We start from the raw sequence: 27,954 nt of genomic DNA, 5'->3' as shown, positions 1-27,954 counted from the left end.
ACGGGACCGGCGCTGCCACGGGCAGAGAGCGCAGAACTCGGTTGAGAATCCGCCATGTTGATATTGGGAGATACCAAGTCCCCTGCTGAGGCAGGGGGGGGGGGGGACTTGGATGTCATAGAGCCCTAAGAAGGATTCCGAATGGGCATTGATACAACGCAGTGTGGCAGCCTGGGCTGATGGAGGCTTCCTCTGGGTGTTTGAACCATCAGACAGCGCGGAGTGAGTGAGAGATTCCCCTGCTGTCGGTGGAAAGAGATATTCGGACTTCAGAGGTACCTCAGAGAGTTCCACTGCTGCTGGCTGCTCCTCACAATTCCTCCCTGTGTCAGCTGAGTACCCCATAGGGGATATATATTAGAGAAAAAAAAAAGAAAAACAGCACTGCTGGGAGTGTAAAGGAGACACCCCCCCCCCCCTCCTGCTGATTGGTACACTCTAAAGGCGGGAAAATGCAGCTTCAGTTACCTCAGAGGATCCTGACTGATATAATGGAGAATCATCTGCTGCTGCTTCACTACATTGTCAGTAGCACTAAGTGCCCCAGTTGTTTATGATATAAGTCAGCAGAGTTTTGTATATATATATATATATAATGTTTGTTTATATATGTTATATGTTTACAACAGGCTTATAGGGTTATAACTAGACTCTATCTGCACTTAGCTGAATTTTCACAATATCTTCCACTTTTACATTATTATTACCACATATATTTGTATTGCTGTTTTGAGGCTATTAGCCAGAGTCAGAACTAGTAATTATTTTACTGTATTGTTCTCTGTGAAAGTCGCCTAATCTGTATTTCTTTAAAAAAAAAGTAAAAAAGAAACACAATGTCTGATAAGAACAAGAATTCTTCTGCAGAATTTTATACCTGATCACAATGTTCTGTCAGATTATCTGTGGGGTACAGAGACCGGGGGCCGTTAGTGCTCAGTGTGACCCCGTCCTCAGCAGTAAGTACCTCACTGGGGGGTAACTAGTTACTGAGGCTCCTTGTGGTAATATAGAGAACACTGTATGTGTATATATATATATATATATATATATGTATTTTCATCTGGAGACCCAACGAATCAGACTCTCTAGGGAGACTTGTCAACCTCTGAAATGTTGGCTAGTTCAAGAGCATCCGATGATGGGACGATCTTTTGTCCTGCGGTCTTGGATTCTGGTGACCACATACCAGAAGAGTTGGCAAGTATACTTTAACATGCTGCGTAATATTAAGACACTATATAAGTAAGCAATAATAATATGATAGTAGACACAACTAGTTGTCTATGACAGAATACTTTTTGTTCATATAATTCATTATTGTTGGCAATATTGCTGAAAAATAATTCACGTAATGATTGGTTTATAATAATTTTATTACAAAACACATAGACATGTGTAATTAAATAACATCCACGCGGTACATATTATCAATAAAACATTCGCTGCCTATGGAAGGTACAAGATAAGTATATTTGTAGATACATCCAATATAAGTGACTTTGGTCGGTTCTCAAACAAGAATTGTAAACACTTAATTTTTTCTGTAATGAAGTAAACAGACACAGGTTTGTGTCTCTATTTTTCTTTCATAAATAACTGAATATGAATAAAAAAAAAGTTGTGACCATACATCCTGAAATAAACAGATGCATTCCTAGAGGGTGAACCGACATTTTGAAACATTCAAAAAATAATAATTTGCGTTAAGAAAACATTTTTGTTCTCGCATGATGACAAAATTTATTTTTAATTATTTTATTTCTTTACATATTAAATAATATTTACACATTTAATGTGTTTTTAACATTAAATTAAATAGTTTATTTCCCAGATGTTACTATCATTATAGAAGTTATGCCTAGGTCTCCTTAGGACTTTGCCATTACTGTATAAAATATTCTGGCTAAATATGTAATTTCAGTAGAATTGTAAATTTCAAAATGAACAGGGTATATCCAAAATGATGATGATTTTGGCGGGTTCGAGAGTTGCATTTTTTCCCTGAGAAGTAACTTAAAGGTCTCCGTAATTCTTCTTGTTTCAGTGAGGATATCGCTTAAGAAATTTACATGCTGATCAGAAAATCATATCCTGCACTGAGGAGCCATAACTCAGGTGAAAAAGTCTTTCGGTAGGTTTGACTAACACGCAATGGACCTCACATATATCCACAGCCATGCTACATTCCTATTGGTTGAAATATGAACATTGTTCTGTTTTCAGAAGCAGAAAGAAGATGCGATCTATAGATGACATTGGCTGTACTAAATATATGTGCTGTACAGTCATAGAAGTTACTGAGTTTTGTTTTTATAAAAACACCATTATTTCTACTCACTTATTTCCTATAGTGGATAACACATAGTATATGGTTTATAATCAAATTATACATGCTTAATCCATCATCTTAAGCAGTGATTTAGTGTTTCAACCAAATTACAGATTGTTGAAGTTTCAATTGTTTTACTCTTTTTGTCTGATAAAAAGACCGTTTAAGCACCAGTGTTTCAACAAATATTTTTGTCTACTTAAAGGTATTTAACAACAACCGAATACAACCTTAAGTCAATTCTTTCAATAGTAAGTTATATTTAAAGGAAATATATAACACACAAAAAAGTTTTGTAAAATCTGGAGACTTTTGCTCTTGGTTTAAAAGTATCTGTGTCCTCCTTTAAGATTAATAATGTGTTTGTTCCCGATGATGTTTACCAGCTAGTTAATGCAAGACTCGAAGAAAGCACTTTGACTAATTTCACATATCAGCTGTGAAACTGGAGTACTGAATGTGTTAGAGGAATAGCAACATAATGGTAGAAGTCATATTATCTCCTGTAATTTCTGTGCCGCTAAACAGCAAATTATCAGTTGACGTTGCATTATCACTTTAAATCACAATTCCAATAGCAAGATCTTACCCCAAGCGGGATAAGAAGAATACAGGGAATTCAGCCCAAGAAAATCACACTTGTCAGGTGACTTAATCAGTAAATGCAGAGATTAAAAACATCTTCCACAAGGACAGGGCATAATATTTTGATGTGTTTTGACATAAGGATGCAAAACCTATTGTGCTCATTCGTCCCGCACATCTGCCCATGTGTAAAACCCACCTAAGTCCATCACATTACTCTGTTCCAGGATTGAATGCAAATGTGTTAAATTGCTTTTGACAGGTTACTTCATTCTCCTAATGCCTTACTAATGTAATTTATTTGCAACCATTGTTCATAATAGCTTATAATTCTAGGCACTGGTGGAAGGGTGGGTGTAGATGGTGGTATAACGTAATGCCACTTCTCCTACTGCCTTCATTATAAAACTATCATATTCGTTTCACTTACATACCCATTACATTTTTCATATCGCCAACTCTAAATTTCCACTTGGACAACTAATTCTAGGTTTCTGTTTTGTCTCCCCATGCGATTTTGTCTCCATCGGAGAAATTTTTTTTCTGGGAAATCCCATACGTAGTGTCATTGCAGTTTAGCTTGTTAGTGGTTGATAGTCGGCTGCTAAGGGAAGGAGAGGAGCTGATATTCTTTAAGTTGAAAGAGTTATAACAGCACAAAACCGAGCGCATCAACCTGAGGACTGAAGGCCGAAGTATGGTGAAAATCCACGGGTCAATGATGGAATTCACAGACAGAAATCTTAGCGCTAAAAGGTCCATTTTGTCTTCTCCTCTGTCACCTTTAACCTGGTTTAGATAGGCCTGTACCTGCAACACAAGGAAACAAATATAAAGTCTCATCACAAGTTATGTTTATCATGGTCAATCGGTCAACAAATAGGCAAGAAATTATCTAAAATCAAATCCAACAAATGAAAATTTGTGGTGGCCAATTACATCATGAAGGCGACAATCTTTTATAATGTATCACATCAACAAAATATTTTACAACCTTCCTCTCGAGTAACAGACAATTGGTGGACCCACTGCTTCTAAGTAAGATCCCCCCAAAGTTATAAATTCTTCAGATGAAGGCTCGAGATTAGATGAACCAAAGCTTCTTGGGAACATCTACTAGAAGGTCTTAGATTTGCCCATTTCTCTTGTCGATGCTGCATGAAGATGCGTAGCTAGTGGTGCTTTGTCTGGAGTAGGGTAGACAAGTGTCTTTCTTTCATACTTGCCTACTCTTCCGAGATGTCCTGGAGACTCAAAAGTTTCGGGTAGTTCCCCCGAACTCTTCTAGCATCCTTCCCACATTGTAGTGAAGTGGGCAGGACAAAAGTCTTAATGATGTGATTTGCTGCAAATTGGGTCATTTTGGCTTTTATTTGGACAGAGTGATACAATACTACGTAGGGTTTCAATGCACCCCAGTTTTTTTGCGGGTGTTTATCCGCACTGAAAATCCTTACTACAGAATATCAAAAATGTATTCTCCTGATACACCCAAATTAGTTAAATAAATTAGAGGGTTACTACACTTCACATTATTGGGAAAACAAAAAACAAAATAAGGATAGCACTAATAGACTGGATGTTAAATCTTCCAATTTGCTGATATTATAGGAATGTTAAAAGGAGACTAAACTCTAAAATGTTTTCATAATTGTACATAGCACAAGGGAATATATACATTAGACTTTACCTTTCCCTCTGTGCAGGCTAAGAGCAAACATAGGGAGTTTAAGCTGCCAAATCTACTTTCTGACATATTATCAGATGCCCCCAATGATGTTACACCCAAACTCATGGGCTCAACCAAATCCTGTATCACTTGAACATGTCCCCAAGATATTGTTTTGTGAGCGGATTTTCACACCTCATTTAGATTCCAAGAAGAGTTCTGCGAGGCATTGCAGGGGCGCACTAAGGGGGGTGTACAGTTACCCAGAAACCCCCCTTTCTCTAATCATAGAACCTCCCAGTTAGTAGGTATATTAACAAAACTATAGCACATTATCTGCAGCCTAGGAAACATTTCCATGAGCATCTGCATGTGTTTTCATGAACACTGGCCTCAACAAAATGTCCACCGTCACTTTTGTCTCTAGTGTATTATTTTTACAGTAATTTCCTGACATAGAAAATACAGAAAGTAAATGATCCGTTATCCTCTGCAATCTGATGTGCGGCACTGGGTAAGTACTAATTGTAATTAATCGTTTTTATTTTAATATGGTGTGAGGGGAGGTTAATACTAGTGTTGTAGATTAATAATAATTTGGTCAGATTTTTTTAAAGCGGTTTTCACATTAATGTACAGCTTACTTTATGCCTCATTCTTTGACATATAATATTTTATTACATTTATGTACTTTTAATGTTCTAATTCTTGTTTTAATATCTGAATACAGCACTGCTGCCTAATTTCTGTTTTGTATGCAGCTCTAAATTGCTGAATGTATGGGCACTGCATATTGCCATGCTATAGATATTTACACTGCACAGTACCACTTCTCTTTATGTCATGTTCATGCTGTACACTTGGGAAAATCTCCCCCGACGACGCACCGCCAAAAGTCTCAGAAGCCCAGCGGTGGCCATGTTTTTTTTGTTTTTTAAATGAAAGTTAAACTTAAAACATAATTGCCTACTTTCAGGCAGTGCAGTCCGGGAGAGGGGCGTGACTAGAGGGCGGGAGGGGGCGGGCGCGGTCAATTGCGTCGTTTTGGTCACGCCCCGCGACAAATCGTAATTTCTGTTGTGAGGCGTGGCCAAAACGCCGCAATTGATCGTGCCCCGCCCCCCTCCCACCCTCTAGTTGCCCTTTGGCGGGTACAAAATGACGCGATTTACCGCAAATCCCATTATTTTGGGAATTGCGGGATGCGGGAGACTTGCCTGCTCTCCCGTGAGTCAGGGAGACCGACCTGGATTTCGGGAGTCTCCTGGACATTCCGGGAGAGTTGGCAAGTATGATTTAAAATATTAAAAGAAATTAGAATTATCCGGGTTTCACAAAAATTTCCAGAAAACCTGGGAATAGAACCGGCAAGTGGAAACATTGGAGCAAACAGCTCTCAGTAGCTGCTTCTGCCGCAGTTGTTATTAGATTACGTCTCACACTCTGTGACTCAACCAAACTTCTTATTTACAGTCAAACAATTTCACTACAAATGAATGACTGTTGCCGATTTATTGCAGTAAATTTGTTTTTGTTTTGTTTTTGCTTTGTTTCAAAATCGAATATTTGGAACCCCTCTAGAAATCCTGCATTTGCCCCATGCATTGTAGAGATTAAAGAGAAGTGAAGACAAAAAATGGAAGTGTACTTTACAGGGAACTCTGCAATCAGGCTTATTAATACCATCATAGGAACTAGTTAAAGTCGTATAACTAGAATATTTTTAGACATTTATCCCTTAGTAAAATATTCAACAGGAACAGGGAAAATAAAAGAAAATCGGGGCTAGAGTCCCTTTAAACAAAAATGGCTCCTGAAATTGCGCTAGAGTCTCACGTTGACTCATTTGCTGTTGTGGAACTTTCCATTTTTGCTGCCAATATGGCTTTTTGTCCATTAATAAATCACGTCTTATATCTTCTTTCAGCTGAATGACTGTGTAACTATGTAACATGTTCTCTTACTCCCAGCTTATAATTTGCTAGCAGAGGTTCAGTTTATAGTAAATAGTTTGCCTTCTGCTCTAGTTATCTGCCCTTTATCTGACAGGTGATATATTACCCCCATAAATTACCGGCCTATCCTTCCATATTGCGGCAGATATTCTTGGAAGATCGGTAGTTAAAGAGTTTACACTCTGGCTTCACTTTATCATGAATAAATAAAGAAGATAATTCATTCTTGCTACATTTCTGCATTCACAGAGGAACCGCTTTGTAGCCCATTAACAGACTGGAAAATAATCATAAATCTAATTCTGGTTAATCTTTAAAATGTCTACACAGCTACAGGATGATGTTATCTCTCATTAGTTAGTGTTTGTTGTCATTCAGGCTGTACATGAATCATGTATAATGGCTTGACAAATAAATTACCTAAGCTAATTAGGAAACATTTCTAAAGAGTTCTGTAATTTATGGATGGTCAGCAGAGTGGCACAGTGGTTAGCATGGCTGCCATGGGTTTGATTCCTGTGTCCGTGTAGGTTTACGCAGGGTGCTCTGGTTTCCTTCCACACTATAAAAGCATACCAGTTGGTCAATTGGCTGCTGACAAAAAGTTACCCTATTCTATGTGTGTCTGTGTGTGTGTTAGGGAATTTAGACTGTAAGCTCAATATTCTCTGTACATCGCTGCGGAATATGGTGGTGGTATATAAATTAACAATAATTAAACACAGAATTAAGGATATATACATAATACCAGCTGTATCGCAGCTGACTGGCCCAATATGAAAGGGTATTGGTCCGAAAATGACCAATACCCCCCTCCCCTTGAGCAGTCCCTTTCCCCCTCTCTTTTTTTTTTTTTTTTATATACAACTTAATTCCATTGATTTAGAGAACAGGTCTCTCCTTGTCATGATGTCCCTCTCCGCTTGCAACTAACTAACTATCCGTGATCCTTTATTTTCCCATCCTCCTCTTCTCTCCCCTACCCCAACTCTCACTCCCCCCTGGGCTCCCAAGCCTATTCTAAAGCGGGCTGCTTCTAAAAAAAAAAAGTGGACCTTCATTACTTTATTATTGAAACAATTGTAGCTGTTAATTGTGTCCGTAGAAAAAAAGAAGTTAGAATAAATATATATATATATATATATATATATATATATATATTATATATATATATATATGAAAACCTTGCAGACTACTGTGTGCTCTGCATTTCACTTTCTGCTTTACTTGGTTAGTTGATAATAGATAGACACAACTGCAAGGCTTCCAGAGACATTGGTCCCCTCTGTGACACCTTTAAGGTTATAAATGATTGGCTTAGTACCCATATATATGAGTGTGGGGTGGTGTACTTTGGAGGCCAAAGTTGCTTTTTAATCCCAATCAGTGGTGGAACTATCTCCATTGCAGGGGTGCAGCATCTACAGGACCCGGAGATGAAAAGGGGCCCGTAGCCCCCGCACTCTGTTTAACAGCATTAGTTCCGCCACAGCCTGCACTTATGACATCGCAAGTGAAGCTGCAGCTGGTTTACCTGCTGCATCCACAAACTCCCAGCCCCCAGCACAAGTTGCGCTAGGAGGCCCAGCAATGTAGTGTTCCCAATCCAACACGGATTTATTGGGTTAAATTGCAGCTAGTAGTGTATCACACTATAGCACATTTTTGTTATTTGCTGTCGTCAGACAGACGTTATGTATGGAGGAATCACTACCAGAGAGGAGGAATTTGGAGCAGCGTGCCAACTTCTGAGGCTTTAATCATACAAGCCGTAAAACATATGTTGGCATGAAGATGGATTGCTATAAATAGCCGTCAGTGTGCAGTTACTGTACTTAATACTCCTGCAATACATTATTGATACAGATCTTTATACAAAGCAGAGTAATATTCCTAACATGAATACTAGACTTGTTTCCCAGGCAGTGTGCACCATAGTGTTCATGGGAAAACGGAAGTTTTACTGTGCACATTGGTTCATCCCATAAAATGGCTGGAAGATAATTTAACTATAAGTGGAATAAAGTTTTCTGAAACTAACACTTACAAATACGGCAATCCTAATTGTATTGTGCGTAGAAGGTGGTATTAAAGATTTAAAGTATTTGGTAAAGTAATGCAGTTTAACGTTAATTTATCTCTTTGCTTTTCGCTCAGTGACTTTCTTATTATGCCCCAACTTGCAGAAGAAGCTCTATGTTGTTAAACTTGTACTTTGTCCTGTGTAAACAATGTCTTCCAACACAAGGAGAAAAGTTTACAGAAAAGGCTTATCCAGCGCACTCATTTCCAAACTGTTTGTTCTACTGAACTGAAAATGAGACTTTTTTCTGGAGAAAAGTTTAGCACTTTCTGTAGAGAATATGATGTCTTGAACTCTTTTTTTGCTACAACAAACTCTGGAAATTCTAATCTATGGCCGAGCGATTACTAAAGTCTCAGTAAGTGTCTGCAAATCATTTACAAACCTCTCATTTACAAGTGGTTCACTAGTTCAGGTTTTCATCATCATCATCATCATCATCATCATCATCATCTGCTACTTACACCCCTGACCACCAGCAAATGAGAACAGTACAGCGGCCCTTTAAATGAACATTATAGCCTTTTTACACTAGCTGGATAAAATATATAACGTTTACACGCAGACATAATTTCCCACTATTTCAGAATGTCCGAGACACTGCCGAATTTCGGGTGGTTCTCCCAGACCCCCGGGACAGCAGGCATTTCTTCATAGTGAAGTGGGCGAGAGATGGGGCCTCATTTTGGCCTTGTTCCCGCATTTGTAACGTTGGCAAGCATGCATGTAGAGATCATGTATTCTTTCGTGGAATGTTTGATTTTATATTTATTCTTCTTTACTGAGATTGGGGGGGGGAATTAATTTGTCTTAAAAAATCAGTAACAGACTGAAATAGCAAATAGCTTCTGTACTTATAGCCATTTACAGAGAGCTCAAAGCTATTTTCGATTCCTACAACAAGGATTATCATACTATGCTGGGAGTGCGCATGTGCTCTAATATGTAACGTTTGTGTATTTATGAAATTAAGGGAAAATATATTCTTTTAGTGTGCATTTGGAAGGAGCAGGGTCCACAGCAGCACATAGTATATCAGGAGATAAGTGATGGGTTAGTGAGTACAGGGCTGCATGTGACAGGGACAGTGACATGATGTGAGGAGGGGAATGGAGGCAGCAGGAAGCCACAGACTGAAAGTTATATAGTGGAAGGAGCAGGGTCCCCAACAGTACAGAGTAAATCAGGAGATGAGTGATTTGTTAGTGGGACAGGGCTGCATGTGACAGGGGCAGGGACATGATGTGAGGAGGGGAATGGAGGCAGCAGGAAGCCACAGACTGAGAGTTATATAGTGGAAGGAGCAGGGTCCTCCAGCAGCACAGAGTATATCAGGAGATGAGTGATGTGTTGGTGAGGACAGGGCTGCATGTGACATGGGCAGTGACTTGATGTGAGGAGGGGAATGGAGGCAGCAGGAAGCCACAGACTGAGAGTTATATAGTGGGAGAAGCAGGGTCCCCAACAGCATACAGCAGTTTAGTGACTCCTGTCACACTCTTGCAGGAAGATTGTGGTGTTAAACTCACTTCTGTATGAGTACATACATGCAACTTGTTTCTTTAATTATTATTACAATTGCACACAGGTAGTCCCATTTCTCTGTATATTCTGTAAATATCAGTGAAGACTGCCATATTGGTTACAATAAAACATCATCTGTAGACTCTAATGCAACAACGCTACCTGTCGCCAGTTTGTCTTGGAAAATGGTACAATAATTGTTTGTCTGTATCAATAGCTGAGAGGGACCAAAGGGATATATGTTGTATGTGCCACATTCCCGGCCTCCCAATGCCCTGATATTCCTTGAAGCACTATCACCATATACCGAGGAAGGAGTTGGAGTTATGAGACTTTCCCAGTCAGACCAAGCAAGTGAGATCTATGAATCATAGATCACCATTCTGTGACCACAGCGGTTAATTTATTTTATATGTGTTTACTAAGCCTGAGCTCCAGTGCTAATTGCTCACTGCCCCCATCCTGTAAGGTAAAGCATTTTATGGGTCTCTCCAGCCTGTCTATGATTTTATAATGTGCTGTATAACATTGTGCTATGAAATAAAGCATATTACGATGTATCAGAGAGGGAGGAGAGCAGCATGGGAACACGGCTCTACAAACCAATCAAATCCTTTAGCGTGCAGGCTGCGAGCATGGAGATTAGCGCTGTGCATTTTCTGCACGATGAATGGATCGGTACATATTGCTAAAATTATATTCAATATCCAATGTATTATTAAAAGTAGAATACAGAATCAACATGCACTCCACTCAGATGCTGCAAGTAGCTACCCCGGGCGATAAGTCTTTCTCAAGATGATCATTTTGAAAAAGGCTAAGAGAGAGCTGAAACGCGTTGATGTGGAAGGTGAGAACTTAGAACTGTGGTTTAAAATTTGTGGACTTTTCCCGTACACAGTTGTCTTTACTTGTGTATACCGCTCGATCCTGGGTATGAGCAGTGTGTACGATATGCTTATGATTTCTTAACCACGGTACGGGTCCATCCACTTTTGTTTTTGATGTGAGTTAATACTAATAAATTTAATACGTAATCCACCAGATGGTATTATGCTATTTGCGGTCTTTCTATATTTCTTCACATGTGATCGGGCTTTGGACCAATGAGAGGACGTATATAGTATACAGAGGCAGCGGTAGGAGTGCTTATCTATTTGGTCGCCGTCTGCGAGGACGTACATCATAGAGGCAGCAGGGAGAGTGTTTATTCATTCAGAAGCCGGCTGCAAGGTGGATACAGCGTCACCTATGTGCTTAGAAGTGTGGCGGAAAGCATTGATTTCATTTGGAATCTATTTGGCTCTTAGAAGTTTGATTTCTAGTAAGTAAAATCACATGGGATCGGGATTGAAAAGATCTTCGAGTTCAAAGAACTTGCTATAGACTGGTTGATGTGTATATATGATTAGTTAACCCAGTGGTTCCCAAAGTGTGGGCCGCGGCTCCCAGGGGTGCTGCGGCGCTGTCACAGGGGTGCCGTGGCCAGGAAGAAAAAACAAAAAACAAACTTACCAATCCGGCGGCACCTGGGACCTAGCATCCTCCTCCCTCCTTGCTTCTCACTGAATGTTGGGTGTGTTGTCATCACATCCGACATATTCAGTGAGAACCATCGGTAGAGAGGAGGATGATGGGTCCCGGGCGGTGCCGGATTGGTAAGAAGACAGAAGAAATAGAAGAAAGAAGGCCAAGTATGGTAAGTAAAGAAAGGGGAGGGGAAATGGTGATAGGAGACAGCAATGCAGGGGCAAAAGAATGAAGGAGGGGGTAGAGTGAGGATGAAGAGGAGCAAAGTGAGGATGAAGAGGGGCAGAGTGTGGATGGAAGAGGGGCAGAGTGTGGATGAAGGAGGGCGCAGAGTGTGTGGATGAAGGGGGCACAGAGTGTGGATGAAGGCGGGCACAGAGTGTGGATGAAGGCGGGCACAGAGTGTGTGGATGAAGGAGGGCGCAGAGTGTGTGGATGAAGGAGGGCGCAGAGTGTGTGGATGAAGGAGGGCGCAGAGTGTGTGGATGAAGGAGGGCGCAGAGTGTGTGGATGAAGGAGGGCGCAGAGTGTGTGGATGAAGGAGGGCGCAGAGTGTGTGGATGAAGGAGGGCGCAGAGTGTGTGGATGAAGGAGGGCGCAGAGTGTGTGGATGAAGGAGGGCGCAGAGTGTGTGGATGAAGGAGGGCGCAGAGTGTGTGGATGAAGGAGGGCGCAGAGTGTGTGGATGAAGGAGGGCGCAGAGTGTGTGGATGAAGGAGGGCGCAGAGTGTGTGGATGAAGGAGGGCGCAGAGTGTGTGGATGAAGGAGGGCGCAGAGTGTGTGGATGAAGGAGGGCGCAGAGTGTGTGGATGAAGGGGGTGCAGAGTGTGTGGATGAAGGGGGTGCAGAGTGTGTGGATGTAGGAGGGCACAGAGTGTGTGGATGAAGGAGGGCGCAGAGTGTGTGGATGAAGGAGGGCGCAGAGTGTGTGGATAAAGAGGGCACAGAGTGTGGATGAAGGAGGGCGCAGAGTGTGTGGATGAAGAGGGCACAGAGTTTGTGGATGAAGGAGGGCGCAGAGTGTGTGGATAAAGAGGGCACAGAGTGTGGATGAAGGAGGGCGCAGAGTTTGTGGATGAAGAGGGCACAGAGTTTGTGGATGAAGGAGGGCACAGAGTTTGTGGATGAAGGAGGACACAGAGTGTGTGGATGAAGGAGGGCGCAGAGTGTGCGGATGAAGGAGGGCGCAGAGTGTGCGGATGAAGGAGGGCGCAGAGTGTGTGGATGAAGGAGGGCGCAGAGTGTGTGGATGAAGGAGGGCGCAGAGTGTGTGGATGAAGGAGGGCGCAGAGTGTGTGGATGAAGGAGGGCGCAGAGTGTGTGGATGAAGGGGGTGCAGAGTGTGTGGATGTAGGAGGGCACAGAGTGTGTGGATGAAGGAGGGCGCAGAGTGTGTGGATGAAGGAGGGCGCAGAGTGTGTGGATGAAGGGGGCGCAGAGTGTGTGGATGAAGGAGGGCGCAGAGTGTGTGGATGAAGGAGGGCACAGAGTGTGTGGATGAAGGAGGGCGCAGAGTGTGTGGATGAAGGGGGTGCAGAGTGTGTGGATGTAGAAGGGCACAGAGTGTGTGGATGAAGGAGGGCGCAGAGTGTGTGGATGAAGGAGGGCACAGAGTGTGTGGATGAAGGGGGCGCAGAGTGTGTGGATGAAGGAGGGCGCAGAGTGTGTGGATGAAGGAGGGCACAGAGTGTGTGGATGAAGGAGGGCACAGAGTGTGTGGATGAAGGAGGGCACAGAGTGTGTGGATGAAGGAGGGCACAGAGTGTGTGGATGAAGGAGGGCACAGAGTGTGTGGATGAAGGAGGGCACAGAGTGTGTGGATGAAGGAGGGCACAGAGTGTGTGGATGAAGGAAGGCACAGAGTGTGTGGATAAAGAGGGCACAGAGTGTGTGGATGAAGGAGGGAACAGAGTGTGTGGATGAAGGAGGGCACAGAGTGTGTGGATGAAGGAGGGCACAGAGTGTGTGGATGAAGGAGGGCGCAGAGTGTGTGGATGAAGGAGGGAACAGAGTGTGTGGATGAAGGAGGCCGCAGAGTGTGGATGAAGGAGGGCACAGAGTGTGTGGATGAAGGAGGGCACAGAGTGTGGATGAAGGAGGGCACAGAGTTTGTGGATGAAGGAGGGCACAGAGTGTGTGGATGAAGGAGGGCACAGAGTGTGTGGATGAAGGAAGGCACAGAGTGTGTGGATAAAGAGGGCACAGAGTGTGTGGGTGAAGGAGGGCACAGAGTGTGTGGATGAAGGAGGGCACAGAGTGTGGATGAAGGAGGGCACAGAGTGTGTGGATGAAGGAGGGCACAGAGTGTGTGGATGAAGGGGGTGCAGAGTGTGTGGATGTAGGAGGGCACAGAGTGTGTGGATGAAGGGGGTGCAGAGTGTGTGGATGTAGGAGGGCACAGAGTGTGTGGATGAAGGAGGGCACAGAGTGTGTGGATGAAGGAGGGCACAGAGTGTGGATGAAGGAGGGCACAGAGTGTGTGGATGAAGGAGGGCACAGAGTGTGGATGAAGGAGGGCACAGAGTGTGTGGATGAAGGAGGGCACAGAGTGTGTGGATGAAGGAGGGCGCAGAGTGTGTGGATGAAGGAGGGCACAGAGTGTGTGGATGAAGGAGGGCGCAGAGTGTGTGGATGAAGGAGGGCACAGAGTGTGTGGATGAAGGAGGGCACAGAGTGTGTGGATGAAGGAGGGCGCAGAGTGTGTGGATGAAGGAGGGCACAGAGTGTGTGGATGAAGGAGGGCGCAGAGTGTGTGGATGAAGGAGGGCGCAGAGTGTGTGGATGAAGGAGGGCACAGAGTGTGGATGAAGGAGGGCACAGAGTGTGTGGATGAAGGAGGGCACAGAGTGTGGATGAAGGAGGGCGCAGAGTGTGTGGATGAAGGAGGGCACAGAGTGTGTGGATGAAGGAGGGCACAGAGTGTGTGGATGAAGGAGGGCACAGAGTGTGTGGATGAAGGAGGGCGCAGAGTGTGTGGATGAAGGAGGGCACAGAGTGTGTGGATGAAGGAGGGCACAGAGTGTGTGGATGAAGGAGGGCGCAGAGTGTGTGGATGAAGGAGGGCACAGAGTGTGTGGATGAAGGAGGGCGCAGAGTGTGTGGATGAAGGAGGGCGCAGAGTGTGTGGATGAAGGAGGGCACAGAGTGTGGATGAAGGAGGGCACAGAGTGTGTGGATGAAGGAGGGCACAGAGTGTGGATGAAGGAGGGCACAGAGTGTGTGGATGAAGGAGGGCACAGAGTGTGTGGATGAAGGAGGGCACAGAGTGTGGATGAAGGCGGGCACAGAGTGTGTGGATGAAGGAGGGCACAGAGTGTGTGGATGAAGGAGGGCGCAGAGTGTGTGGATGAAGGAGGGCACAGAGTGTGGATGAAGGAGGGCGCATAGTGTGTGGATGAAGGAGGGCACAGAGTGTGTGGATGAAGGAGGGCGCATAGTGTGTGGATGAAGGAGGGCACAGAGTGTGGATGAAGGAGGGTGCATAGTGTGTGGATGAAGGAGGGCACAGAGTGTGTGGATGAAGGAGGGCACAGAGTGTGTGGATGAAGGAGGGCACAGAGTGTGTGGATGAAGGGGGGCACAGAGTGTGTGGATGAAGGAGGGCACAGAGTGTGTGGATGAAGGAGGGCGCATAGTGTGTGGATGAAGGAGGGCACAGAGTGTGGATGAAGGAGGGTGCATAGTGTGTGGATGAAGGAGGGCACAGAGTGTGTGGATGAAGGAGGGCACAGAGTGTGTGGATGAAGGAGGGCACAGAGTGTGTGGATGAAGGGGGGCACAGAGTGTGTGGATGAAGGAGGGCACAGAGTGTGTGGATGAAGGAGGGCGCAGAGTGTGTGGATGAAGGAGGGCACAGAGTGTGTGGATGAAGGAGGGCACAGAGTGTGTGGATGAAGGAGGGCACAGAGTGTGTGGATGAAGGAGGGCACAGAGTGTGTGGATGAAGGGGGGCACAGAGTGTGTGGATGAAGGAGGGCACAGAGTGTGTGGATGAAGGAGGGCACAGAGTGTGTGGATGAAGGAGGGCGCAGAGTGTGTGGATGAAGGAGGGCGCAGAGTGTGTGGATGAAGGAGGGCGCAGAGTGTGTGGATGAAGGAGGGCACAGAGTGTGGATGAAGGAGGGCACAGAGTGTGTGGATGAAGGAGGGCACAGAGTGTGTGGATGAAGGAGGGCACAGAGTGTGTGGATGAAGGAGGGCACAGAGTGTGGATGAAGGCGGGCACAGAGTGTGTGGATGAAGGAGGGCACAGAGTGTGTGGATGAAGGAGGGCGCAGAGTGTGTGGATGAAGGAGGGCACAGAGTGTGGATGAAGGAGGGCGCAGAGTGTGTGGATGAAGGAGGGCACAGAGTGTGGATGAAGGGGGGCGCAGAGTGTGTGGATGAAGGAGGGCACAGAGTGTGTGGATGAAGGAGGGCACAGAGTGTGTGGATGAAGGAGGGCACAGAGTGTGTGGATGAAGGAGGGCACAGAGTGTGGATGAAGGCGGGCACAGAGTGTGTGGATGAAGGAGGGCACAGAGTGTGTGGATGAAGGAGGGCGCAGAGTGTGTGGATGAAGGAGGGCACAGAGTGTGGATGAAGGAGGGCACAGAGTGTGTGGATGAAGGAGGGCGCAGAGTGTGTGGATGAAGGAGGGCACAGAGTGTGGATGAAGGAGGGCACAGAGTGTGTGGATGAAGGAGGGCACAGAGTGTGTGGATGAAGGAGGGCACAGAGTGTGTGGATGAAGGAGGGCACAGAGTGTGGATGAAGGCGGGCACAGAGTGTGTGGATGAAGGAGGGCACAGAGTGTGTGGATGAAGGAGGGCGCAGAGTGTGGATGAAGGAGGGCACAGAGTGTGTGGATGAAGGCGGGCACAGAGTGTGTGGATGAAGGAGGGCACAGAGTGTGTGGATGAAGGAGGGCACAGAGTGTGTGGATGAAGGAGGGCACAGAGTGTGTGGATGAAGGAGGGCACAGAGTGTGTGGATGAAGGAGGGCACAGAGTGTGTGGATGAAGGAGGGCACAGAGTGTGTGGATGAAGGAGGACACAGAGTGTGTGGATGAAGGAGGGCACAGAGTGTGTGGATGAAGGAGGGCACAGAGTGTGTGGATGAAGGAGGGCACAGAGTGTGGATGAAGGAGGGCGCATAGTGTGTGGATGAAGGAGGGCGCAGAGTGTGTGGATGAAGGAGGGCGCAGAGTGTGTGGATGAAGGAGGGCACAGAGTGTGGATGAAGGAGGGCGCATAGTGTGTGGATGAAGGAGGGCACAGAGTGTGTGGATGAAGGAGGGCACAGAGTGTGTGGATGAAGGAGGGCACAGAGTGTGTGGATGAAGGAGGGCACAGAGTGTGTGGATGAAGGAGGGCGCAGAGTGTGTGGATGAAGGAGGGCACAGAGTGTGTGGATGAAGGAGGGCGCAGAGTGTGTGGATGAAGGAGGGCGCAGAGTGTGTGGATGAAGGAGGGCACAGAGTGTGGATGAAGGAGGGCGCATAGTGTGTGGATGAAGGAGGGCGCAGAGTGTGTGGATGAAGGGGGTGCAGAGTGTGTGGATGTAGGAGGGCACAGAGTGTGGATGAAGGAGGGCGCATAGTGTGTGGATGAAGGAGGGCGCAGAGTGTGTGGATGAAGGAGGGCACAGAGTGTGGATGAAGGAGGGCGCATAGTGTGTGGATGAAGGAGGGCGCAGAGTGTGTGGATGAAGGGGGTGCAGAGTGTGTGGATGTAGGAGGGCGCAGAGTGTGTGGATGAAGGAGGGCACAGAGTGTGGATGAAGGAGGGCGCATAGTGTGTGGATGAAGGAGGGCACAGAGTGTGTGGATGAAGGAGGGCACAGAGTGTGTGGATGAAGGAGGGCACAGAGTGTGTGGATGAAGGAGGGCACAGAGTGTGTGGATGAAGGAGGGCACAGAGTGTGTGGATGAAGGAGGGCACAGAGTGTGTGGATGAAGGAGGGCACAGAGTGTGTGGATGAAGGAGGGCACAGAGTGCGTGGATGAAGGAGGGCGCAGAGTTTGTGGATGAAGGAGGGCGCAGAGTGTGTGGATGAAGGAGGGCACAGAGTGTGTGGATGAAGGAGGGCACAGAGTGTGTGGATGAAGGAGGGCACAGAGTGTGTGGATGAAGGAGGGCACAGAGTGTGTGGATGAAGGAGGGCACAGAGTGTGTGGATGAAGGAGGGCACAGAGTGTGTGGATGAAGGAGGACACAGAGTGTGTGGATGAAGGAGGGCACAGAGTGTGTGGACGAAGGAGGGCACAGAGTGTGTGGATGAAGGAGGGCACAGAGTGTGTGGATGAAGGAGGGCACAGAGTGCGTGGATGAAGAGGGACACAGTGTGATCGTGAAGATTTTTGTACATGTTGTTGTTTTATATTGTTTGATCTTATTCCTCTTAGTATTAGCTGTAAACTATTCTTCGACAGAAATATAATTGAAAAAAATATATAAAAATATTCTTTTCCCTTGGATTTATGTGTATTATTTTTGCAAACAACTTACTAAGTATTTCTGTCCTGACCTAAATACTTATTACGTTATTTTAACCCAACTACTTATAAAACGGGACTGCTCAGTAATTTTTTTGGAGGGGTGCCTTGAAAAAATGATGGAGACTCTAAGGGTGCTACGAAATGAAAAAGTTTGGGAACCACTGAGTTAACCCCTTGCTGGAAACAGAAGCACTTGTCAATATCCAGTGTATGTTTTACATTTACTTTAATGACAGTGCAGTAGTTGTAGTAAACCGTACAGCTGTGATTTTCCACCAGTGTGACACATTTGCATGTTGCCATAAGTGGCTCTATGTGTCATAAGAATCTAGGTGTTACATGTGGAATGTGTTGAAAGAAATTGAAATACAAGTGCAATGGGGTTGTTATGTTTTTGCTGTGAAAAGAGGCATAGCCTAAGAATTTGGGTTGAGACACAAATTGGGTACGTAGCTTTCTGAGTCAGTGTCACCCAAAGTGCCCCGATTTTCCATTTAGCAACCTTCGGAGGTAAGTTGTAGAAAAGATTAATAAGTAAAAAAGTGTATGTATTTATAAACATCTGTGTAATAGACAACAAGAAAGGATAGAGGAACAGGTGGTTTTTAGCCCAAAAGAGGAATAAGTTAAGAAGCTCCCGAATTTCGGCGAGTCCTCTGGGACTCCCGGATCCTTATGGGACTCCCCTGATCCTTATGGGGGTGGAGCTTAATGACATGATCATTCCATTAGGCCCCACCCCATATATGCAATGCTGTGAATTACGGCATTTCATAGTAGAGGCGGGGCCTAAATACCTGTTTCGCTGAGCCCCGCCCCCACATGCTCACCTTACCCCGGATGCCAACTTCAAAAGGTTTGCGAGTATGGAATAAGTCACAAAATATACATTACAGATGGAACTAGAAAAGACATGAACAAGTAGAGACAAGCTAACCACACATAACATGAACTGGAAAAGGCAGTATTTTCCTAATTGTTTTGGTTTATCGCGTGTGAGATAACATAACTTAATGCTGTGCATATCTGTGTGAGCCATTCAGCTGCAGAGTGATGAGGGAATCGCATGAAATAACAGATTCAATTGATATTGCTGCATCTGAGGCTAAATACTTCCGCATTGTTTAAAGGTTCTAATTCCACTTTTAAACAAGTGGCTTGTATTAAATATATTAGTTCCAAACATACACATTTACTAATACAGCATGTTACCTGTGAATTTTAGTTTAGTTTTTTTAGAGAACTAGTAGCAGAGCCTTGGGACTGTCTGGTCTGCTGTGCATTGTGCTCACACTAATATGCAGAACCTTCATTTGGTGCCTAGTCTAGTATGCAGAGCCATACATGTTGCCAACTGAATTATGCCAATACATACATGGGACCCACTCTAATATACAGAGTATTATCTAGTGCCCACTGTAATATGCAGAGCCGTACATGGTGCCCATTCTTATATGCAGTCTTACCTGGTGCCCACTGTAATATGCAGAGCAATATTTGTAAAGTGACATGAGCCTCTGTGTGTAAGCTGACTATGAGGAGGTAAGGAGGCAGCGTTATCAGAGCTTCTCTGCTGTGTAATGTACAGGGACCCCCCCCCCCCCCTCCCCACACACACACTTAATAAGGAGAAAAAAAGAAACCACGAGGAGCTTTGTGACCATAAAAGATTTTATAGAGTTCATGGAACCCTGAGGAGGCTTTTATTTCCCAGCAGGGGGTCTATTATTCTTTATAGCCCAAGAGTAGTTTTAGAACAAAGAAAGTAAACCATTTTAGTACTTTTAATTACCATTGTGCATTTATTTTTATGTTTTTAATGAGAGAAAGGAGAGCTAGTCTGCCGCCCAGCTGCGTCTTGTGGCTCCGGGGTTAAGCTGTGTGTATATGCAGTGTAATGTTTGACATTTGAAATACAGCGGCACAGTGGTCAGTATTGTTGCCTCACAGCGCTGGGATCACACGTTCGATTCTGACCATGGCCTTATCTGTGCGGAGTTTTCATGTTCTCCCCGTGTTTGTGTGGGTTTCTTCCCATGCACCAAAAAACATACTGTTAGGTTATTGTACCCTAGTGTATGTGTGTTAGAGAATTTAGATTGTAAGCTCCAAAGGGGAAGGGACTATTGTGAGTGACTACATATCCTCTGTGCTGCATAATATGATTGGTGCTATGTACAGCAACGATAATAAGAAAAAGACAGGAATGAAGGAGGGAAGCTGTTAGTATTGTTCAAAGACAGTGTATGAGCAAATGTGAAGTATATTATCTTTGTCACTCTCCGATATGAATGAGGAATGTTCTAACATAATCACCAAAGCAGATGATATAACTAATAATTCTAGATTTTCTCAAAGAGAACTGTTAATACAGGTTCATAGGCAAACCGAGGAGGGTTTACTAGTGCCTGGAAAACCCCTACAAGCCTGGGGCACTGTATAATTGAGGTGGCTGGACCCTGCCCCCGCTTCACACGGCTCTGCTTGAAAATGGAGATCTGCGTGCACCTAACAGTAGTGCAATGAACATTGCCCATGTATATTATAGGGATAGGAAGAGTTGGAGAGCAGCCAATCACTGTCTAATATTATAGCCATGCCCCCATGCATGCTGGTCACGCCCACTGGCAGCGTGGTGTGGAAACCCCCCAATACAAATCCTGCGTTTGCCCCTGCATATCACTGTTATATTATACATGTCTATTACTTAGTAGAGAGATGCTTATAACAGTGCCACTGAGACCCCCCGGCCATCCTGCCTCCCTACCCAGCTGTTACTGACAGACATAAGAGGGTGGGTGGAAATGTATGAACTGACTGCGGCTGCCACCTTCATGTATAACAATCACCACCCTTTCTTATTGAGTTCTATGCGGTCAGGAACCTGCCTCTACTCAATCAATAGAAAGTATAATAAAACCCCCACACTGCTCATCTGCTCCTGATGTCATACTGTGAGGGGGGGGTATGTTGTTGCAGTTTAGGATGTGAGTAGTCCCCAGGAAATAGGTTACATAGTAAAATAAAAAGCTAAATAAATAAAGATTTTAAAAAAAATGAAATGGGTTACCAAAAATAGAACTTAGTATAAGTAAGAGACGAGCTAACAATAACAAAATAGCTCATACTGCCTCTTTCATATTAATTTCGTAAGAGAAACTTTGAGTGAGAGTAAACTATGAGATATGTTTATCTGATTTCAATAGAACCTAGGGTTTAATGCAAGATAAACTGTTTAGAAAGTTAAGGCAATTGATCTTCATATATAACTGAAATAATTTGGCAATCCAAAAATGTATGCTGATATGTGCAATTATCATAAAAAACAAGAAGAAGTGGCGCTGTGCATATTATATATATGTAGAGTCTGCACCCTGGTGCCATCTCTTCCCCAGGTGAACGACGCACACGCAGCCAGACGTTCATACGATGTGAAAGAAAGTGTGATTCGCCAGACCAGGCCACCTTCTTCCATTGCTCCATGGTCCAGTTCTGGTGCTCACTTGCCCATTGTAGGTGCTTCTGGCGGTGGATAGGGGTCAGCATGGTCACTTTGACCAGTCTGTGATGGTCCCATATGCAGCAAGCTACGATGCACTCTGTCTTCTGACCAGGGCCGGTGCTAGGGTCCATGGCGCCCTAGGCACTTTCTCAAAATCGGCGCCCCCCGTGCCGCAGGAACACTTTGACAATCAAATAAAAATAAATCAATTTTAAAAAAATAATAATATTCTATTTACTTACTTTTTTTCTCTTGTCAGCAGATGCAGGGGGCTCTTCACACTTTTTCTGTTCTCTCCACTGGCTGCCAAAAACGCTCCTCGGCTTCCAAAAACACAGAGGAGGGGGGTGGAGCGGAGCGGTGCATGCTGGGAGGGGAGGGGACTCTGGGAAATAACTTTATTCACACTGTCTGTCAGAGACAGACAGTGTGAGAACACGGGAGGGTGGGGACAGCATTTCTCTGGACCTGGAAGACGCCGCCGAAGAAGACTGATATCACATGATCACTGACTGATGCCAGTGGTCATGTGTGAGTGCTGCGCGGACGGGGGCATCCATAAAAAAAAAATAGGAAACAGCAGGCGCCATTCCGCCGCTGTACTATGTCCCAAACACCGCTGACTAGATTACAAAATCTAGTCAGCGGCGCCCTGCAGGTCCCGGCGCCCTAGGCAACTGCCTAAGGTTGTCTAATGGGAGCGCCGGGCCTGCTTCTGACCCTTTCTATCATACCCAGTATTAACTTTTTCCGTAATTTGTGCTACAGTAGCTCTTCTGTAGGATAGGTCCAGAGGGGCTAGCCTTCACTCGACAATGAGCTTTGGACGCACATGACCCTGTCGCTGGTTCACCGGTTGTCCTTCCTTGAACCACTTTTGGTAGGTACTAACCACTGTATAACGGGAACACCCCAAAGGACCTGCCCTTTTGGAGATGCTCTGACCCAGTCATCTAGCCATCACAATTTGGCCCTTGTCAGTGTTGCTCAGATCCTTGCGCTTAACCATTTTTCCTGCTTCCAACACATCAACTTCAAGAACTGACTGTTCACTTGCTGCCTAATATATCCCACCCCTTGACAGGTGCCATTGTAACGAGATAATCAATGTTATTCACTTTACTTGTCAGTGGTTTTAATGTTATATATCCCAATTGTAAAGCGCTACGGAATTTGCTGGCACTATATAAATAAATGTTGATGATGATATATATTATTTATACCATCCAACCGCCCCGATTTTAGGACTCAGTCCCACCTACGGACACTTTTGTCCTGTGGGTTGGAAAGTTAGAAGGTATGTCCTGCCACCACTGCTACAGAACTGGTGCGTGCAGCATTAAACTGGTGTTCGTAGGGGAGGTGGCTAAGGGACAGTCTAAAGCCTCACGAGTGTTAGTCTCTCCACCACCATGATGTGACCACGCCCCCATTGTGACACAGCCACGCCCCCTATCTAGAATGTAAGCTAAAATGGGCAGGGTCCTCTCTACCCTATGCCTCATGTCTGTCTGCCTCACATGCCCCTGTGATGTCCTACACTGTGTCACCACTATACCGATTGCTCACACACCGAATTTGTACTTGATTCTGCGCAACTGTTATTGCTCAAACATAACTCATACTTGGGGTTTGTACCACATATCTGCTATAATGCTTAGTTGTATTCATTATACTTCTGTGTAGTCATGTATTTGTTATTTTGTATTCATGTACTGTGCAGTTTGTCAGCAGTAGACTAATGACAACTCTCTGCTCTCCAACGTAACAATAAATTTGATTTTCAGGACTGTCGGCTAAGTAAATCGGAGATCCTGGAGTTGAATGGATGCATATGTCTTTAAGAAAACCCTGTAATGACCTGTGTAATAAAGACACAGTCTGAAGTTTACAGGTAGTAAGATTTACAGCCAGAATTAAGACTGCTTCAAAGTCTGCTCTTTGCTAACCTAAAATACATTCTCCGGTTGTGTAAGCAGTGACACAGCGGAAGACACATGTCATATTTCATGATGTCGTGAGGTTAAGCAATATGACGAATGTTTAAATAAACCTATTATCTGGCTATAGGAAACAGCCACAAGGTAAAGTTTGGTAATTATGTATCTCCAATACCCGGCTGCCTTGCTGCTATATCTGCAGAAAATAATTGCCTTGTTTTGTGTGGATAAGAGTAAGTGACAGGCTGAGTGCAGTTTCTCCAACAAGATTTATGAATCAGACTAGGTTTTTTTGAAGCCAGAGTTTGTAGGGTTGAAGCTTATTCAATGAGTCTTCAGCTGACACTCAGCACAGACAGTTTAAATGTTTGTAAGATGTCAGACTGCTGTTGCTGCCAGCAGAGGAGACAGTATTCCAAATAGTTGTTTTTTTTCCCTTCAAATATAATTTATTAAAGTTTTTGCAGAGACAAAAAAACTTCAATAAAAGGAATTAGCACCTGCTTAATTTTTTTCTGGTGGGAAAAATAGTCATGGGTATTCATATGGGATCTAACTGATTAGAGTCCCCAATAGGGCTTGCAAAGACCTGGCTCTGACACCATTTGCACTGGAATGGGTCGTCGGGAGCCGTGTTCTAAGTGAGGTCTGATTTGGGAGTTCTATGTAATGACATGATGTATGTATGTATGTATGTATGTATTATACAAAGTCTTGGGCTGGGAACACACTACAGGATTTGTAGGTGATTATCAGACCTACCACACGATAAACGACCATTCAGCGTACGCGCCAACGATGAACAATTATCATTCCTCATCGCATCGTGACGTTTCATTTGATTTTTAAACCGGATTAAAAATCTCGTTCAACAATGGAACGGTGTAGTTCCAATTCTGCAGTGTGTACGCACTCAGGACCGGCAGTGTCCATAGATCTCTATTGAGTGTACAAAGTCACAATCTTGTCAGCCAATGGTTATGACAGATGAAGAGCACAGATCTGAAGGTAAATCTTATAAAATGTGTATAGTGTGTACACAGGAATCGGCTGCTGATCGGACTTTTTTTTTTTTGGGGGGGGCTTTGGTAAAATCGTTAACTATAACGCATCGCGAACAAATTTCTGTAGTGTGTACCCAGCCTTAAACAGCACAAGGAAGTTTAACGTTAAGTCAGACAGTTCCTGCAGTCAGTGAAGGTGTCCTTAGATATGTAGAATGACACTATAGAATAACGGAGGGAATTAGGGATTGGCCTCATATAATGATACATTATATCGAGAAGTATATAAGTATTGTTTAAATCCACTGGATTGCTCAAAACTATTGTCAATCAAATCTAAAGCTTGTATATAGAAGCTCTAACAGCCAAAAAGATCTATTTGAAAGCAGATCTAAATACAAATATAAATATTATTCTAAAATTCTATCTAAGAGGGAGAGATGCCAACCACTGAAAATCAGTTTTGTGTTCCCTATTTTAATACAGTTGCAACACATCTTTGCAACCACTTTTAACTGAACTATTATTTCTGTAAAATAAACATGTATTGGAACAGAAAATAAAATTGCCAGCAATGTAGAGGAAGAAAACATTGGGAGTAATGGATCCACAACACTATACAGCGGTGTAATGCATTCTATGCGTCGTTAAGTGTCTGTGAGGTGCCATTTTTACTAATCACTATATTTTTTGATGTAGCAGCGTACATTTCGGCTACCAGAGCAGTTTGTTTATTGATCTAAGTCAGTGTTTTGGGATGGGGGAGTGATATTTCACATAAATATGGCAGCATGTAGCAACCAACGTATGAATAATTTCCTAAATAAACAATGATGGTCTAAGGTTCAGGGAAGAAAACACAGAAAAGTTGACCCTTATCTACAAATGATCATATACCTTTGTCCTACATCCAAGATAATTATTTTGTATGACTATACATGAAACATATGTAATCCCCCCCACCCTTAGGTATTTTAATCTTGTGGCAAAAAGCAATAAAGTGAAAGCAAAACGTCTACTCATTCTTAGTCATCAGAAGTAGAATATGTCTGTCATGCACCCACATGTGTAACACTACATTATTGGTTCCTTTTTTATGCCATTTAGACATGTATGACAAATCCAAATGAAATCTGATTATATTTACTTTCTGACAACGTTTTGGTGGCTCAGTGATTAAGACTGATGACTGCAAATGACGGACATTAGAAACCCCATATTGATTCCCGTTACTAACAATTTATGAACGTAAAAGGTCTCTCAGTGCTTCAAGCCAATAATAAAGACAGAACAACTTTAAGTTTGGTTAGCCAGGAATTTGCAATACGGTCTACTCCCTATATTGTTAGTTACAAAAAGTTAATTATTTCTTGACAAATATAGCAGAAAATACGTAATTCAGCCATGTTCTGTTTTCAGTAGTCAGCCCTTTACCATGCCCTACCGGCAATCAATTACCCTGTACAGTGATAACCTTCTCACCTCTGTCTGCATACAGCAATATCGTACCCTGAATTAGCCGCTTAGAAAGCTCAATTCAGGAGCCAGTGGAAAAATGGGTTTGGCAGGTCGTTCCATATTTGCCATTGTATGCTATAAGTTTGATATTTCCAGATGTGTGTTTATACTAACATCTCCGGCCGCAAGAAAACTTAAAGGCAAAAGCTAGTGTCTTCTAATAAAATGTTTATTTTAAAACATATTGAATTTTATCTATCTATCTATCTATCTTATCTATCTATCTATCTATCTTTATATCATTATTGCCAGCCTTTCACTGGTTTAGTAGAACTGTGCATTGTGATGGAGGAGGAATGACAGAAAGTCTAACATTGTAGATGTTTAAAAGTTGCAGAGAGAATCTTGCTGAGAATAAAATGAGGTCTAGGAATAGCCGAAGGGATAAATTAATGGTCCAAGTCTCTGTAGAGTTTAAGAGAAGTATATCTGAAACTTGATGTTACACTTTACTGCTTTACTGGAGATTACTTTTTCTTATCCGGTAGAGCCTGACCTTTCCCAACCATTGAAAACATGAAATATCTGGAATACATTTCAATAACTTACTGTAAAAGGTACTGAGCAGATAATGAAGGCGATGGTCATGATGGACAGGAGAATGAGATGGTCTATTTCCTCGGACATGGAAATCCTCTCTCGTTTGTTGGTCGTCAGGGAGCCCACCCTCCGAGTCTTTTGCCTCTTGTGCATCCTGATGAGACTTACAATGACAATGAGGTTACAGGTCAGGACAGCGATGATGAGAATTAGCAGAAGAGTGGCATATAGCGTGGAGTACACGTAGCTGATGTATCCGTCTACTTTTTGACCTCTCATGTTTATAAAGCACCAGGTCCCAGGGCAGTATTGTATGTATTCTCCAAGTCCCATGACTGGTAGGAGGCAGAAAAACATACAGAAGCAATAGATCACAGGGAAGGTAATGACCCCACACCGCTTCTTGATGAACTTCTCATAAAAGTAGGGATGTCCAATGGCCATGGCACGCTCCAAAGCCATGGCAAAGAGGACCATCATGGTGGTCAAGCTGAAGAACGTCATAGTAAAGGCAAAATATTTGCAAAGATTCAACTCAAACAGAGTGAGTCCCTTGGCATAAGATGTCAACACCACTGGGCTAATCATGCAGGTGCCCAACAAGTCAGTGATAACCAGACCAGTCACAAGGATGAAGAACATAGAAATATGCCCCCTGCTTTCTCTCCTGCGCCTTTCCAGCAACACCAACGCAATGAGGTTCCCCAGCACCCCTGCGGAGAACATCACAGCGCTGATGGCCGGACTGAGATCGGGACTTAGATGTTTTATGTCTCTGCATGATTCAGAGGTGAGATTTCCACTTCCCTCATTCATGCTCCTGAGAGGACACGGACGGCAAAGTCAGCTCCTAGGATCAGCCACTGCTAGTCCAACTCTTCCGACTCTCCAAGCACATGGCAGGGGAGGCTGTGAGCCCTCGGTACTTGGGAGGTTGTGACTTCACTCAGCCCTGGCAAAAAGAGGCACAACGTGGGAAGCCTCTGACATCACTCACAACCTTCGCTCCTCCCCAAAGCACACAGGGAGGGATAAAAAAAAGAAAAATGAAACGTAAAGTGATCTAACAAGTCATAAAAAGTTTCTTGTAAGCATGGCTAAATCTCCAGTGCCCCGCTAACCTCTGCTGGCTTTGTTTTAGCCAGGAGCGTGCTCTTCTGTTCCTCTTTGAGCGGACTGAAAGCGTGTTTCAGAAGTTAAACGAGAAACAATTCCATGCTGCACTCAGCCACTCCTCTATCCTCTCCCTGTGCAAGCTGTCTGCCTGTAGGGCTAGTACCAATTAACATCTT

General features: G+C 44.2%; 1 protein-coding gene across 1 annotated transcript; it reads right to left on the bottom strand.

Annotated features, from left to right (window-relative positions):
* Nucleotides 1–1,358: 1,358 nt before the first annotated feature.
* PTGER2 (prostaglandin E receptor 2) lies at nucleotides 1,359–27,954 on the bottom strand. The gene is made up of 2 exons (XM_075193285.1): nucleotides 26,672–27,954; nucleotides 1,359–3,727 (listed from the first exon to the last, which is right to left on the bottom strand). Exons 1-2 carry the CDS (start codon nucleotides 27,476–27,478, stop codon nucleotides 3,404–3,406), a joined length of 1,131 nt encoding a protein of 376 aa, XP_075049386.1. The 5' UTR covers nucleotides 27,479–27,954; the 3' UTR covers nucleotides 1,359–3,403.

This window comes from Mixophyes fleayi, chromosome 12 (genome assembly GCF_038048845.1).
Source record: "Mixophyes fleayi isolate aMixFle1 chromosome 12, aMixFle1.hap1, whole genome shotgun sequence".
Classification (NCBI taxonomy): Eukaryota; Metazoa; Chordata; class Amphibia; order Anura; family Limnodynastidae; genus Mixophyes; species Mixophyes fleayi.
The sequence above is the reverse complement of the archived record's forward strand: the minus strand, read 5'-3'. Positions and strand labels throughout refer to the sequence as shown.